Source organism: Manis javanica, chromosome 12 (genome assembly GCF_040802235.1).
Source record: "Manis javanica isolate MJ-LG chromosome 12, MJ_LKY, whole genome shotgun sequence".
Classification (NCBI taxonomy): domain Eukaryota; kingdom Metazoa; phylum Chordata; class Mammalia; order Pholidota; family Manidae; genus Manis; species Manis javanica.
The window spans coordinates 58132173-58148702 of record NC_133167.1 but is presented as its reverse complement, the minus strand read 5'-3'; the positions used below and the strand labels follow the sequence as shown (position 1 = coordinate 58148702).

The following is a 16530-nucleotide window of genomic DNA, read 5'->3' as shown; positions in this document are numbered from 1 at the left end:
TACTATTTTTTTCTTCTGAGATTTTAAATCATCCAGTGCATCATCTAGAAAACAAGATGTAAATAAAAACTGAATCAGATATTAAGATACTTAGATAGAAGAAAAAAATGATACCAACTGATATACATTAAGTAACTACAAGAAAACTGTTTCATTTTAGGATTTCTTACACGTATGTACAGACAAAAATCATCTCAATCTTTACCTATATATATATATATTTTAGCCTACATATTACCACCTAAATAGGGGGAAAATGGACTTTACATAGAACACCTATTGAATTTAAAAATATATATATTTTTAAAGATTTCCAGAAACATTACTTTCTATTATCTCTTTGCAAAAGCCCACCCATATTAATTTATAAAATAGCTAATCTCTTTTTATACATCAGTAATAAAAATGTTCTGTTTATAAGAAGTGCATAATTTACTGTTATCTAACTGTCAGATACTGAGCACTAATAAGAGAAACTTTTTGAAAATCTACAGTATTATACCTGAGGAAGGAATTGAAGAGGAAGGGGATAGTAATTACTTTTTTCAAAATTAAACTTTTCTAATATTTGCCTACTTATTTAGGTTGGCATGGCAGAACATGAAAAATCACTTCAAAGAATATCATTTATGAGTGTCAGTGTCTGCTTTACAAATTTATTTTAGGTTTCCAGTTTTTCTCTGGAAATATTTAAACTATACAGATAGGAATACTATTCCAGCTAGAAAGAAGACATATCTTGATTTAAACATTTTGTCACATAGAATTTAAACAATTATTTTCTAATTAGATTTATAAATAAAATTATCTCTTCATTGAAGTTCTGGAGTAGCAAACATCTGAATACATAAGTCAAAGCACATCATTTATGTAAAAATCCAAAGAAATAGAAACTCACAAAAAGAGGATTTTCCTATGAATTTTTTTTCAAGATACATTTAGTCTTTATTGTGCTAGCAGACTTATTACTGAAGGGGGGGAAATCTGCTAATATCTTTAAAAGAGAATAGTCAACTATAGTTAGATAAGATGGTGCCAAATATATATATCCTTTAATCCAGAGGTCACCAGACTTTTTCTGTAAAGGGCGCGACAGTAAATATTGTAGGTTTCATGGGACAACAGGTAAAATCAAGTTGGTACTTCTAAAGCAAAAGAGAAAACAAATTTCTACAAACTTTTTATTGACAAAACATAATAACTGAGTTCACTTTTTGGAACATAGGTCTACCATAAAAGGAATGGAATTTTTTCTTTTCTGTTGGGGGGGGATAACATTTCACCATAAATGAGATTCAAAGTTGGTGTTCCTCATCATCAAAATTGATTGTAAGTGTTAATTTGTTAATGTCAATCTGTAATGACATTTTACACATTTGATTTTGGAAAATGTTTTTTCACAAAGACAGGTGCTGCTAAATATTGACATCAATCCACAAGCACGTATTTTATTTGAGCATATACATCATTTGGAAGGCATTTATAGAATTCTTTAGATTCTTCTACTAGTATTTGCCTTTTATCTCATTATTACATTGCAAATTAATCACTTCCAATTGAAGATTACTGGTACTTCCTGAACTATACAGTTAAATGGATTTTGAAATATTCAAAACTTCCTTTGCACTTGTGTGAGTCTGAAAAACAGTTGGAACTGTAATTTGAGCTCAGATCACATATCTGATGTGAATTTTTGTGGGAATGGAGATCTTGCTTCTTGTTTTAACTTTTCATAGCACCTTTTAAAAAATTACTTTCTGTCATTACAATGTTATTTGTTTTCTAAATGATTTTACACCATAAAGATTCCACATATAAGGATTCCTCCATCTTGTACTCTTAGGTTGATTCATTAAGACCCATTATCAAGCTCACAGCAAAACTTAATTTCCACAGCCAATCAAGGGTTCAGTCACTGTGGTTGAAGGTGGTTCTTCTCATTTGGAAATATTTCAATCTGGGCTCTGAGCTCAAAGTAGTACAACAAAACTTTACCACTGCTAAGACATAAAACTGCTGTGGGATAGGTCAGGCCAAGATATTCAGCTTCTATTTCTGATGAAAGTTCACGTAACTGATGACATTTAAGTCCATGAGAGCAAATGAAGTTCCCCAATGACACTATTAGTTTAATAACACAATAGGTTCAAAGATGTTCTGCAAAGTACCTGCTGTTGAAAACACAGTGAATACCATAGAATTTAAACACCTTACAGTTCCACAGGTTTTGTAAATTAATCCAACTAAGCCTTTTTCTGCTTCACACATATTTTTTACCACCAACAGTTGTAACAGATCTTAACAGATTCCATTTCAGGTTGTATTGAATTTTTATTTATTTTCAATTTCTTTGGAAACACTCTCTCCTACAGCTGCTCCACACAGATTTTTCATAGAGGCTAAATTTTTCAGTCACTTCAAGCTCAGTGTTAAGTCCTCCAATAAACACAATTGAGCAACATTATTTAAATATGTCAACTCATCAAGAGCCAAGGAAGATCACTTGAAATCATTTGTCCTGTTTTTAAATTTACTACGTTGCTTCCAATGTTCTCAATTCTTCAAGCAAATGTTCTTGCCAAAAAGCTACTAGTCAAGCAAGTATATTTTCTCTGAGCACTTAGCTGCTGCAATCAAACACAATTTAATGAGCTCACCATTGGTAAATGGCTTTCTCTGCTTCACAAATAAGCCATTCAGCAACTTACTTTGGTTGAAGCTCCATTTTCACTTTTTATTTTTATGATGAAATTCTGCTAAAATGAGATATTTCATTTTAAATGTTCTAACTTTGTTGACCATTACTATTTGGTGAGTTGGGAATGCCATGATGAATACTTAGTAATATCAATGTATATTTGCATTCTTTTAGCACAGCTATAATGTCATTGCTAATAAACACAATGCTTTGTGTTTTGATAACAAAATAGTCCACCCTCTATTGTGCCCTAAAAGTGCAACATTCAAAGTCTGACTTTTCTCATTTTCTTGTTTTTACATGATGAATAACCACTGGTAACTTTTTAAAAATAAAATTGGCATAATACAATATACACATGGCACTTGAAATGCTATCATACTATTACTGTGTCACCATGATTTGCTGTGCATGCTGCAACAGGCTGAAGTGTTGAGAATACCACATACAGTCTGTCACAACTACTCAACTCTGCCATTATAGAATAACAGCAGGTATAGAAAACATGTAAGTGAATGGGCATGGCTGTGTTCCAATAAACAAAGAAACTTGAATTTCATATAAATTTAACATGTCACAAAATGCTATTCTTTTGAACTTTTTTCAATGATTTAAAGTAAAAACCATTCTTAGATCATGAGCTATACAAGGTGCTGGGTAGGACTTGGCTCACAGGCTGTAGTTTGCCAACCCTTACTTTATTCTAGCTCCAAGTTGTTAAACAAAGGAAGTAAAACTAATAGAGACAAAGAAAAACAAGACACAATCAATAGCTTCAGTATATAGTATATATAGTACCTGACTTCATGCTAAAAACTAAAAGTGTATAAGGCTGGCTGCAAGACAATCTTTTATGAAGTCTACTTAAAATGAATATACAATACCTATTCAAATGAATTAGTAAATTCATTTTTTAAATTTTTAAGTGAAGATTTAAACATTTTAAAGCAAAGAATACCTTTATATAATAACAATATCCTGATGTGCCTATTGGTAAGTTAAAATATTCACACATTTGATTTCCTTAGAAAGTGATTTCAGGGACTCTTAATGTTTCTTATATTTTTCACTTAGTCCCATAGGTGAGAGAACATATTTGTTTTAATGTTCTTCCTGTCCTCCAACATCTGCTATATTACTAAACATCACTGAAAACAATACCATAAGTTTAATCTCTTTATCTCATAAAAATTATCAATTTTTTTCAAACTATAGCAAACATCATACCTAATGTTAAAAATTTTAAGGTTTTGCACTGAAATGAGGAACTAGACAAGGGTATCTGCTATTTCCATCTCAATTCAATATTATACTAGGCCCTAACCCAAAATAATAAGGATTTGGGGGGAAAAATCAGTACCATCAGTCCACATGTGTGCAAAACTTCCCAGTTTTTATGTTTTCCCATAGTTTATTATGTGAAATACCAGTAATAGTCCTGCCAAAACAATATTTGCTTCCACTGTACAATTAGGAAACTAAGGTTCAGAGAACTTAAACTGGTTTGCAGGACAAAAAGATGGCCAGTGTGGCTGGAGCAAAAATCAAAAAAGGAGAGTGGAAAGAGATGAAGTTGGAGAAATGGACATAAACCAATAAAGCTGGGGTAAAGAATTCAAATTTCACTCTGGTTGCAATGGGAAGCCATTAGAGAACTGTAAACAGAAGAGACAAAAGATTGGATTTATAGCTTTAAAATAGGCTAATTAGGAAGCCATTGCCGTCATGCAAGCAAGAGATGATGCAGGCCTGAATTGGAACTGTAATAGTAGTAAAGAAGGTAGAAGTGGCCAGAGTCAAGATAATTTTGTAGGTAAAGATTATAGGACTTTGAAGAGGAAAGAGAAATGAATGATAAATTAAAGGGATATGGTATCAGGATAGGGTTCCCCCCCCCACCAAATGATTGTACTGAGGCAGGATTATACGTCAACAGGAACAATCTAATAGAAACAATGATGCCAAAGAGAGGATAACTGCAGGAAGGACTAACTGCAAGAGACAAGTTCTTGAGATGGCCAGTGTCTAGAATCCAGAACATAAATGTAGGGCTAAGCCACAGATGAGATCAAGGTCAATCTTCCAGAAAACCATGACAGCATACTAAGTAACAAATGGAGTCAACTTAACGTATTTGGATGGTGAACTGGCTCTCATCTGTTTGTAACTGTTTTCTCCATAAAGCTCTTAAGACTATCACATGAGAGTGGCCAACCAAGTAGATTTTTGTGGGGTTTGGTTTTTTTTGTTTGCGGCTTTTGAATTTTATTTGGTTGGTTGACTGGTTTATATTCATTTAGTTTTCAGTAGGAAGGCTGGTATTAGTGACTCGATACAAATGGCCTCAAAGAGAAACAGGTGAATTTACTAGAGAACTGTAACACAGGCCTGTGTAGCAGTGTTGAATGCATACCTGATACTTGCATCATAGATCTTTTAATCAGGTCAGCATGTATGATTTTTCTCTAGCAAAATTAGCTTTTCTCATACATTAAACATTTAAATGTTTTTAACCAGGTTGGGGTTTTGCCAATCATTGGGTAAGCATGTACTTATATTTGAACAAGGCATGGTTTGCCAGACAAGTAGGATGGGAGAGGGCCAAAGGAACCAAGGGTGTCTACAAGAGATCATCCTTGGGCTAGACTAAATTTAGATCCTAAGCTGGGTAGAAAAGTCTTGAGGAGGGCAGTCTGAAAGTCATATATGTATATGGACCTTATTTGGATCCTGAGTCAAAATATTTTTTTAAGTGAATGACATTTATGAAATAATTGGGAATTTATTTTGTTTATATTTAATATTTTATGATATTAAGAACTCTTTTTTAGGTATACTAATGTATTGTGTTTATATATTTTTTAAAAGTCTGCTTGGATAGATGTATGTGGGACATACTTTCAAATAACACAGTAAGTAGAGAACTGGATGAGGGTAAAAATGAAACAAAACTGTCCATGAGCTGATGACTGTTTAGGTTGTGTAGGAGGTATGAGATGATTCATTACACTACTCAATCTACTTTTGTATATTTTCTATAATGAAATTTCTATAATGAGAACTTAAAACAATAAAAAAGCCACATGTAAAGTTCATTTAAAATGAACTTTACATATCTTTGGTTAATTTAACACATAATTTTATGGCCCAGAAATCTTACTTAAAATCTGTATATATGTAGGATACAGAAGGAGGTTATATCATAATTTGCATATTTCAATAAAAATAAAAGCCTAAGGGCTGGGAGGTTAAAGAGAATAGTGTAACTAACAGATCAAAGATGTGAAACTATATTTTACTCCATAATCGTAAAAAATTTCTATAGTTATTAACAAATAAAATTTGTCTTTATTTAAAGAAATGAATTATTTTGTTTTGTGTAAACAAATTCTAAATGAGCAACACAGAAATAACACAAATGAAAATTGGAACCATCCTGATTATTTGCATAACCTTCTTTATGCTTTACAATAAACAACTCTGTAATATTTATGTCATTGCAGTACACTGTTTCACAACCTGCCAAGTACAAACCAATGCACAAAACCAAACATGGATTTTTTTTAAATGTACTTAGAAAACTTAAAAATTACACTTACTATTTCTTTCTGTTCTCTTGGAAAAGAAGAAAATAAGCACTGTTCTTATTGTCCAGATGCTACAGAGGAAGCAAAATTCAGAAATAAAAACCATCATTAGGACAAGTGAATTAGAAGCCACATAAAATGAAAACAATTTCCAATTAGACTTAGGTAGTCCATTGTTTCCCTTTGTATTTTGAAAATCGAAAAGTACTCCTTTCAGAGACCATTAGAACTCTACCTGTGTTTTCTAAGAAGTAGTTCTCAATCTAAGAATCCATGGACCTTCTGAAGGTCCCCATGAATTGATAAATTGCTTTTGTGTGCATAAGTGTATTTCTTTGGTGAGACCATTGCTTTCATCATTCAAAAAGTGGACTATGAACCTCCCAGAAGAATAAGAACAAATTACAGAACCCCTTCTTACTAAGTAAGCATCAACTCCAAACGTGTCTATTCCCATGTATTGAGGGAAAAGCATGTTTTACAAATCTAGACCATTATACAAACGTAAGTTGTATAACTCTTTCCCTATTACATAACATTGGAGGGATCTTCTCTATTAAGTAGAATAAGCTATTTGGAGAAAAAAAACTTTTTTACCTTCAAATAAATATTTGATAAGTGAACTTAACTAAACATCTCCTTCCAAAGATTTTATGAGGATAATACTTTAGGCCTTGTATTTGTAAGACATCAAAGATATTAAAATAATTAAAAGAAAATCAAAGAATTAATTCTAAACACAAGCTTGCTAAGCTCATCACTTAAATTCAATGTTAGTATAACAAAAAACCTCTTTCTGCAGAGAACATGGCAAAATAAGTATATAAACATTCAGTTTTTAAAAGAAAACATTCTATCTGTATATACAATATAAATTCAGATAACAAGTATGAAAACACAATAAATTCTGGATCTTAAAGAAAATTCTAGATATCTTGCAACACAGAAAGACATGCCTCCTTATTCACACAAATCTCCTACAAATAACTGGACCAAAGTAAACATACCACATAGAGATTTATATATTTTAAGTTTTAAAAACCTAAAGTAAAACACAAAATTATGTTTCAAAACTTAAGCCATCTTTCATCGCAATATATGCAAGTGAGATAAACAAGCAAAAGAAAAAGACTTTCAGACTGGATCATAAAACAAACCCATATACACACACACACACACACACACACACACATAACATATATATGTAAACTGAAATCTAAAACTAAGTGTTGTTGAAGGTTGAAAATAAAACAATGGACATTTGGATACTAGACAAATACAAACAAAACAAGGGTTGTGATCTTAACATCCTACAAGTTTGAATTCAAGACCCCCCAGGAAAAGTTTTAAACTAGAAAAAGCATGTAGTTTTATATTGTTAAAAAAAAGATGTGATTCCTTTTCCAAGAAAAGGTGTTGGAGCACTTGGGAATTCACAGGCAAAAAAAAAAAAGAATCCAAATGTCACACCTTACATAAAAACTAACTCAAAATGGATTATGAACTTAAATTTAAAATGTTAGAAGGAAAAAAAAAAACAAGGAAGAAAATCTATAGGATAGTTACAGAGGGGTTCCCAACAAAAAAGTACTACCCACAAAAGGAAAAATTAGTAAATTTTGCTCTACAAAAGACCCTATTAAGAAGATGAAAAGACAAACTACAAGTTGGGAAAAAAATATCTGCAAGCCATAGATCCAACAATGAACCTGTTATCTACAATATATAAAGAAATCTCAAAACTCAACAGCAGAAAGACTAATCCAATAAGAAAATTAAACAAAAGACATGAAAAGACATTTCACTGAAAAGGAGATACAGATGGTAAATAAGCACATGAAAAGATGTTCAACGTCATTAGCCATTAGGAAAATGTAAACTAAACCCACAATGAGATATCACTACACACCTATCAGAATTATCAAAATAGAAAACAGTAATAATACCAAATGCTGGCAAGGATGCAGAGGACCTGTATCATTCACACATAACCAGCAGAAATGTAAAATTCTACATCTACCCTGAAAAAATGTTTGGCAGTTTCTTATAAAACTGAACATGTACTTGCCATATGACCCAGAAATTGTACTCTTTGGGTATATTCCCCAGAGAAATGAAAACATGTTCAGACAAAAACTTGTACACAAATGTTCAGAATAACCTTATTTGTAACAGCCAAAAAATGGAAACTATCCAAATGTCTTTCAACAGTTGTAAGGTTAAACAAACTGTGTTACCTTACACCATGGACTACCACTCAGCAATAAAAAGGAACTACTAATGCAGTTAACATCTTGAATGGATCTCAAGAATATGCTGAATGAAAAAAGCCAATTTCAAAAGGCTACATGCTATGTGATCCCATTTTATAACAAATTATATAGAGAGATGGAAAACAAATTAGTGGAAGGCAGGGTTAGAAATGGAGTAGTTGCAGGAGGGCTGGTATGACTACAAGGGGTTAGTGAAAAGAAGCCCTGTGGTTTTAGAACAGTTCTGGATCTGAATTGTGGGGTAGTGACATAAAGCTAAACATTGATAAAATGATAAATTCAGATAATAAGTATGAATACAAAACATACATAAATGAGTGCACATAAAACTGGTAAAATCTGAATAGGTTGTGTAAATTAAACAAATGTAAACTTCCTGTTGTAATATTTTACTACAGTCATGCAAGTTGAGAAAAGCTCACTAAAGAGTACATGGGACCTGGTAAACACCTTGGATTTTGGGGTATTTTGTTTTGAAATTTTGTGTAAAGCTAAAATTTCAAAAAGTTTCTTCTTAAAGAATGTGTTTACAATGAAGATACAACAATTAGGAATATCTACTCATCAAAAAGTAAAACATCAACATTCATAAAGCAAATTAAAGGAAATACAGAAAGAAGTAGAAATATATTATTAGGATATCAAAGACATATATGACACAATAAGGAAGTTCTCATTGAAATATTAAACTCTGTGCATCTTAAAAGAAAAAAAATACATCTTCAAGTATTCATGGAACACAATTTTACCAAACAGAATAACACCAAAAAAGTCTCAATGAATTCAAAGAAGTAGAAATATTAAACATTCTCTGAAAGCAACACAATAAAATCAGAAGTGATAACTAAGCCAAAAATCAAACACACATCTGCCACATGGAAATAACTCAAAATCTAAAAAAAAAAAAAAATCATCATCTAGAAAATAACCAAAGTAAATTACTACATACTAATACCTATCAGATAAAACTAGAACAATGGTCAGAAAATACCATGACCTGAATACATGTACAGTATATTGTGTTAATAAGTAGGAATGAAAATAAATGTTTTAAGCATACAATTTAAGTTATAAGAATAAAATAAGCCTAAGGAAGAGAAAAAGAGAGTAAGAAATACTTTTTTTTTAAGTTGATTCCTTGGGAGAAAAAAAGGCATATAGCAAACAGCTAATAAAAACAAAAAAGAATATAGAAATAAACAAAACAAGACACAAAGAAGCAATAATCAGAGATACAAAGAAAATTTTTAAAAAATCAATGAGAGACAATGATGACTACTGTTACAACACCATGAAAATACATTTTGAAACTGGAGAATGGGATATATATATAATTTTTAACAAAACTAACCTTAGGAGTGAGAGAAAATTTAAGATTAACTACTACTGAATTTTAAAAGTTAAGAGCTACCCTCTATAAAAAGCATCCAAGCCCAAAAGAATTCAAACAAAATACTACCAAAGCTATAAAGGACAGATAAAGGCAGTACTATTTAAAATAAAATTTTTTTAAAAGCATTAAAAAATAAAGAAAATAAAGAGAATTAAAAAATAAGGAAAAGCTGCCACATGTTTTCATAAAATGATTACAACCAAGAAAGTAGAAATATTTCTGTAATTTGAGGTTTTAATATCGGAATTTGTATTTGATATTTAATATAAGCCATCATACCAAGATATGTAAGATAAAAAATAATTTGGCTACCTCTACAGATAATGAAACAGCATTTGACAAAACTCAACAATCTTTCTTGATTTAAAAGAAAACCAATAAAATATGAACAGCTGGAAAATTACTTAATATGATAAAATGTGTCTCAATCCTAAAGTCAGAATAATGCTAAAGAGGAAAATACTTAGAAGCATTCCCAAAGAACAACTCAAGGATGTCCACTATTTTTCTCATAACTTAACATTGCCCTTAAAGTATTGTCCAAAACAGTTAGCCAAGAAAAAAAAAAATTAGACAAAAATTCTAAAAGGTGATGGTAAAATTGATATTTACAAATGATATGATTGCATACTTGGAAACTCTCAAAGAATCCACTGGAAATTTTACTGAGAACAGTTAAGACAATGATTGCAGTTGAATACAAAATTAGTAGAGAAAATCAGTATGTTCATAAATAAAATCAGTTCTAATAGGACACACTAAAAACCTTTTCTTAACACATTCATCAAATCATTTCAGCTCTTTTCTGAATGACACTGATGCTATTTGAAAGAGTATAGCATGAATTTCTCTTAAACATAATTTAGGAACTTGCAGTATAAAATTATAAAGGTAAAGTGGAGGGGGAATAAGAAGTGATGCAAAAACTTCCTCCCAAAATCACATAAAACATAAAAATACAGCAAATACAACTAATCCTGAAAAAGCGACCTAAAGACTGCAGAACAGACTGCCTACATCTGGGGAAAGAGAAGACCTCACAGAAAGGGTAAATTAGCAATGCTGTGATCCAGCTGGACTCAAGCCCCCCTCCCACCCCAGCCCACAAGCGGGAGGAAGAGAAATGGAGCAGGGAGGGAGCAGATGCCCAGGACTGCTGAATACCCAGCCCTGGAGATCTGCTCTGGGTGCACAAACCCACAGTACAGGCTGCTCTGGAGATTAGTGGAGTGGAAAGCAAAGACAGGCAGAATACTTGGAGAGACTGAGATACCAACTGCCTGTGGAAAACAGGTATGTAAAAACTGTGCCCCTGAGACAAAAGAAAGGTGGGCAGTTTCAAAGACTTCCCAGTATCAAGAGGGGTGCTAAAGGTACAAAAATTACACAGCACTCACTGCCCAGGAGAAAAGGCAGGTGGACAAAATCACCCCAGCATGCTCTGCCGAACAGGTTGTGAACTCTCAGGAGATTCAGAATGCTCCATCCCCTTGGCTAGCAACGCAGCCCCAGGTCCCCCACTGTTGAACACAAACTGCCACTCCTCCCTCTCGGCAGGCACCAGTACCACTCACCTGCTGCCCCTGCCATCCTGCCAGGCCAGCTGGAGGGTGACCCCACCTATGGCAGCTATAGGGGTATAGCAAGGAGGCTCCTCTCTGCACACTCTACCCAATGGATCTGGCAGTGGAGGCAGGTGTTACAGCCAGGAAGGCAGGAAACCCTCCCAGCTGAGCTCTGCCTTGCCAGCAGGGACTTGTTTCTGTTGCCTGCGACCCCATCCACTGCCGCAGGTGCTTGGCAGCTCCAGAGAGTAGACCTTCTGGGCACTAGAAGACACCGCCAACATGAAGTTATTATTCCATAGGGAACACTAAAAAAAAAAATGAAATGGCAAAGGAATTTGGTCCAAACAAAACTACAGGGGGAAAAAAAGCCAGAAAGAGGGCTCAGAGAAACTGAAATCACCAATCTTCTTGATAAAGATTTCAAAATAAAAGTCATAAACATGCTCACAGAGCTACAGAAAAATATTCAAGATCTCAGGGAAGACTTTAACAAAGAAATAGAAACTTTGAAAAATACAGTATCTGAAATGAAACATACAATGGAGAGATTTCAAAGCAGTTTAGATGAGGTTGAGGAGACAGTAAATGAAATATAAATTAGAGAACAGGAAAACAAAGAAGCTGAAGCACAAAGAGAAAAAAGGATGTCTAGGAATGAAAGAATAGTAAGAGAATTGTGTGACAAATCCAAACAGAACAATATTTGCATTATAGGGGTACCAGAAGAGGAAAAGAGAGAAAAAAGGATAGAAAGGGTATTTAAGGAAATAATTGCTGAAAAAAGTCCCCAGTCTGGGAAAGTAAATTGTCTCTCAGGCCATGGAAATGCACAGATCTCCCAACACCAAGGGACCCTAGAAAGACAACACCAAGACATATAATAATTAAAATGGCAAAGATCAAGGACAAGGAGAGAGTACTAAAAGCAGCCAGAGAGAGAAAAACGACCACTCATAAAGGAAAGCACATCAGACTATCAGCACACTTCTCAGCAGAAACCTTACAAGCCAGAAGGAACTGGCATGAGATATTTAATGCAATGAAACTAAAGGGCCTCCAACCAAGAATACTCTTATTTGGCAAGACAAGAATGTTTTAAATGAAAACATTGAAGCAGAGATTAAATACTTTCCATATAAAAATTGAGGGAATTCACCACCTAGAGACTGTCTCTACAGTGTATCTTAAAGGGACTGCTATAGATGGAAGCACTCTAAAGGCTAAATAGCTGTCACTAGAGAAAATAAAACCACAGTAAAGGAAGTACACCCATTACTAAACAAATACAAAATTAAATCAACTACTTACAAAGTCAGTCAAGGGATACACAAAGAGTACAGAATATGATACCTAAATTAGAAAGAGTGGAGAAAGAAGGAGGAGAGGAAAAAAAAAGGACCTTGAGATTGTGTCTGAAATAGCATAATGAGTTAAGACAGGCTGTTAGATAGTAAGGAAACTACCCTTGAACCTTTGGTAAGCACAAATCTAAAATCCACAATGTCAATAAGTACATATTTATCAATAATCACCCTAAATGTAAATGAGTTGAATGCCCCAATCAAAAGACAGAGAGTTACAGAATGGATAAAAAAACAAGACCCATCTATATGCTACCTACAAGAGACTCACTTCAAACCCAAAGACATACACAGACTAAAAGTGAAGAAGGGATGGAAGATATTTCATGCAAATAATAGGGAGAAAAAGCAGGAGTAGCAGAACTTGTATCAGAGAAAATAGATTTCAAAACAAAGAAGGACATTGCATAATGATAAAGGGGTCAGTCCAACAAGAGGATATAACCATTATAAATATCTATGTACCCAACACAGGAGCACCTACATACGTGAAAACAAAAACGAACAGAATTAAAGGAGGAAACAGAATGCAATGCATTTATTTTAGGAGACTTCAACACACCACTCACTCCAAAGGACAGATCAAACAGACAGAAAATAAGTAAGGAGACAGAGGCACTGAACAACATATTAGAACAGATGGACCTAACAGACATCTACAGAACACTCCACCCAAAAACAGTAGGATACACATTCTTCTCAAGTGTATACAGAATGTTGTCCAGAATAGATCACATACTAGGCCACAAAAAGAGTCTCAGTAAACTCAAAAAGACTGAAATTGTACCAACCACCTTCTCAGACCACAAAGGTATGAAACTAGAAATTACACAAAGAAAACAAAAAAGCTCACAAACACATGGAGGCTTAACAACATGCTCCTATATAATCAACAGATCAACAACCAAAATAAAACAGAGATCAAGCAATATATGGAGACAAATGAAACAACAACTCAAGAGCCCAAAAGCTCTCGATGAAGCTAAGGCTGTTTTAAGAAGAAAGAATATAGGAATAACAGGCTTACCTCAAGAAGGAAGAACAATCCCAAATTAACAGTTTAAACACACAGTTAATGAAACTAGAAAAAGAACAACAAATGGGGCCCAAAGTCAGTAGAAGGAGGGACACAATGAAGATCAAAGAAGAAATAAATAAAATTGAGAATAAAATAATATAAAGAATCAATGAAATGAGGAGCTGGTTCTTTGAGAAAATAAACAGAATAGATGAACCCCTAGCCAGACTCATCAAGAAAAAAAGAGAATGTACACACATAAACAATATAAAAAATGAGAAAGGAAAAATCATTACAGACACCACAGAAATACAAAGAATTATGAGAGAATACTATGAAAATCTAGATGCTAACAAAGTGGATAACCTAAAAGAAATGGACAACTTTCTAGAAAAATACAACCTTCTAAGACTGACCCAGGAAGAAACAGAAAATCTGAACAGACCAATTACCAGCAACGAAATCCACCTGGTAATCAAATAACTACCTAAAAACAAAACTCCTGACCCATGGCTTCACAGTTGAATGTTATTAAACATTTAAAGAAGAGATAATATCCATCCTCCTCAAAGTTTTCCAAAAAAGTAGAACAGGAGGGAATGCTTCCAAACTCAATGAGGCCAGCATCACTCAAATACTAAAACCAGACAAAGACACCACACAGAGAAAACAAATTATAGACTAATATCCCTGATGAACATAGATGCAAAAATACTCAACACAGTATTAGAAAACTGAATTAAAAAACACATCAAAAAGATCATCAATCATGACCAAGTGGGATTTATTCTAGGGATCCAAGGATGGTACAATATTCAAAAACCCATCAACTTCATACACCATATAAACAAAAAGGACAAAAATCACATGATCATGTCAATAGATGCTGAAAAGGAATTTGACAAAATTCAACATCCATTCATGATAAAAACTCAACAAAATGGTTATAGAGTGTAACTCAACATATATGGCCATATATGACATACCCACAGCAACACCATACTTAAAAGCAAAAAGCTGAAAGCTTTTCCTGTACAATTGGAAACAAGACAAGGATGTCCACTCTCACCATTTTTATTCAACATAGTACTGGAGGTCCTAGCTACAGCAATCAGACAACACAAAGAAATAAAAGACATCCAGATTGGTAAGGAAGAAGTTAAACTGTCACTGTTTGCAGACGACATTATATTATATATAGAAAACCCTAAATATTCCACCAAAAAACTATGAAAACTAATAAATGAATTTAGCAAAGTTTCAGGATACAAAAGTACTACACAGAAATCTGTTGCATTCCTATATACTAACAATGAATTAGCAGAAAGAAAAATCAGGAAAACAACTCCATTCACAATTGCATTAAAAAGAATAAAATACCTAGGAATAAACCTAACCCAGGAGGTGAAAGACCTATACCCTGAAACTACAAGATACTCATGAGAGAAATTAAAGATAACACCAATAAATGTTAATACATCCTGTGCTCATGGATAGGAAAAATTAATACTATCAAAATGGTCATCCTGCCTAAAGCAATCTACAGATTCGATGCAATATCTGTCAAAATACCAACAGCATTTAGAACTAGAACAAACAGTTCTGAAATTCCTATGAAACAACAAAAGACTCCAAATAGCCAAAGCAATTTTGAGAAGGAAGAACAAAGCTGGGAGAATTACACTCCCTAACTCCAAACTCTACTACAAAGCCACAGTAATCAAAACAATTTGGTACTGGCACAGTAGCATACCCACAGATCAATGAAACAGAATAGAGAGCCCAAATACAAACCCACACCTATATGGACAATTAAGGAGCCATGGATATACAATTGGGGAAAAACAGCCTCTTCAACAAATGGTGTTGGCAAAACTGGACAGCTACATATAAGAGAAAAAAATTGGATTATTGTCTAACTCAATACCCAAAAGTAAACTTGAAATGGATCAAAGACCTGAATCTAAGTTATGAAATCATAAAATTCTTGGAAGAAAACATAGGCAAAAATGTCTTGAATATAAATATGATCAACTTTTTCCTGAACATATCTCCTCGGGCAAGGGAAACAAAAGCAACAATGAACAAATGGGACTACATCAAACTAAAAATCTTCTGTACAGCAAAGGACACCATCAGAACAAAAAGGCATCCTACAGTATGGAAGAATATATTCACAAACAATTTATCTGATAAGGGTTTAACATTCAAAATATATAAAGAACTCACATACCTCAACACCCAAAAAACAAATAACCCAATTAAAAAATGGGCAGAGGATCTGAAAAGATACTTCTCCAAAGAAGAAATTCAGATGACCAACGGGCACGTGAAAAGATGCTCCACATCACTAATTATCAGGGAAATGCAAATTAAAACCACAATGAGATATCACCTCACAGACGGCCAACATCCAACAGATAAGAAATAACAAATGCTGAGGAGAATGTGGAGAAAGGGGAACCCTCCTACACTGCTGTTGGGAATATAAATTAGTTCAACCATTGTGGAAAGCAATATGGAGATTCTTCAAAAACTAAAAATAGAAATACCATTTGACCCAGGAATTCCGCTCCTAGGAATTTACCTAAAAAAAACAAAGTCACAGATTCAAAAAGACATAGGCAATCCT

At 33.5% G+C, this 16530-nt stretch overlaps 1 protein-coding gene across 1 annotated transcript in view; it reads right to left on the bottom strand.

Annotated features, from left to right (window-relative positions):
- The window catches only part of LNPK (lunapark, ER junction formation factor), an 87521-nt gene that overhangs the window by 57233 nt on the left and 13758 nt on the right, over nt 1-16530 (bottom strand). The window contains exons 5-6 of the mRNA XM_037020635.2: nt 6298-6356; nt 4-44 (exon numbers count right to left, since the gene is read on the bottom strand). Coding sequence (XP_036876530.2) covers nt 4-44; nt 6298-6356 — 100 coding nt within the window. The remainder of the gene's footprint in view (nt 1-3; nt 45-6297; nt 6357-16530) is intronic.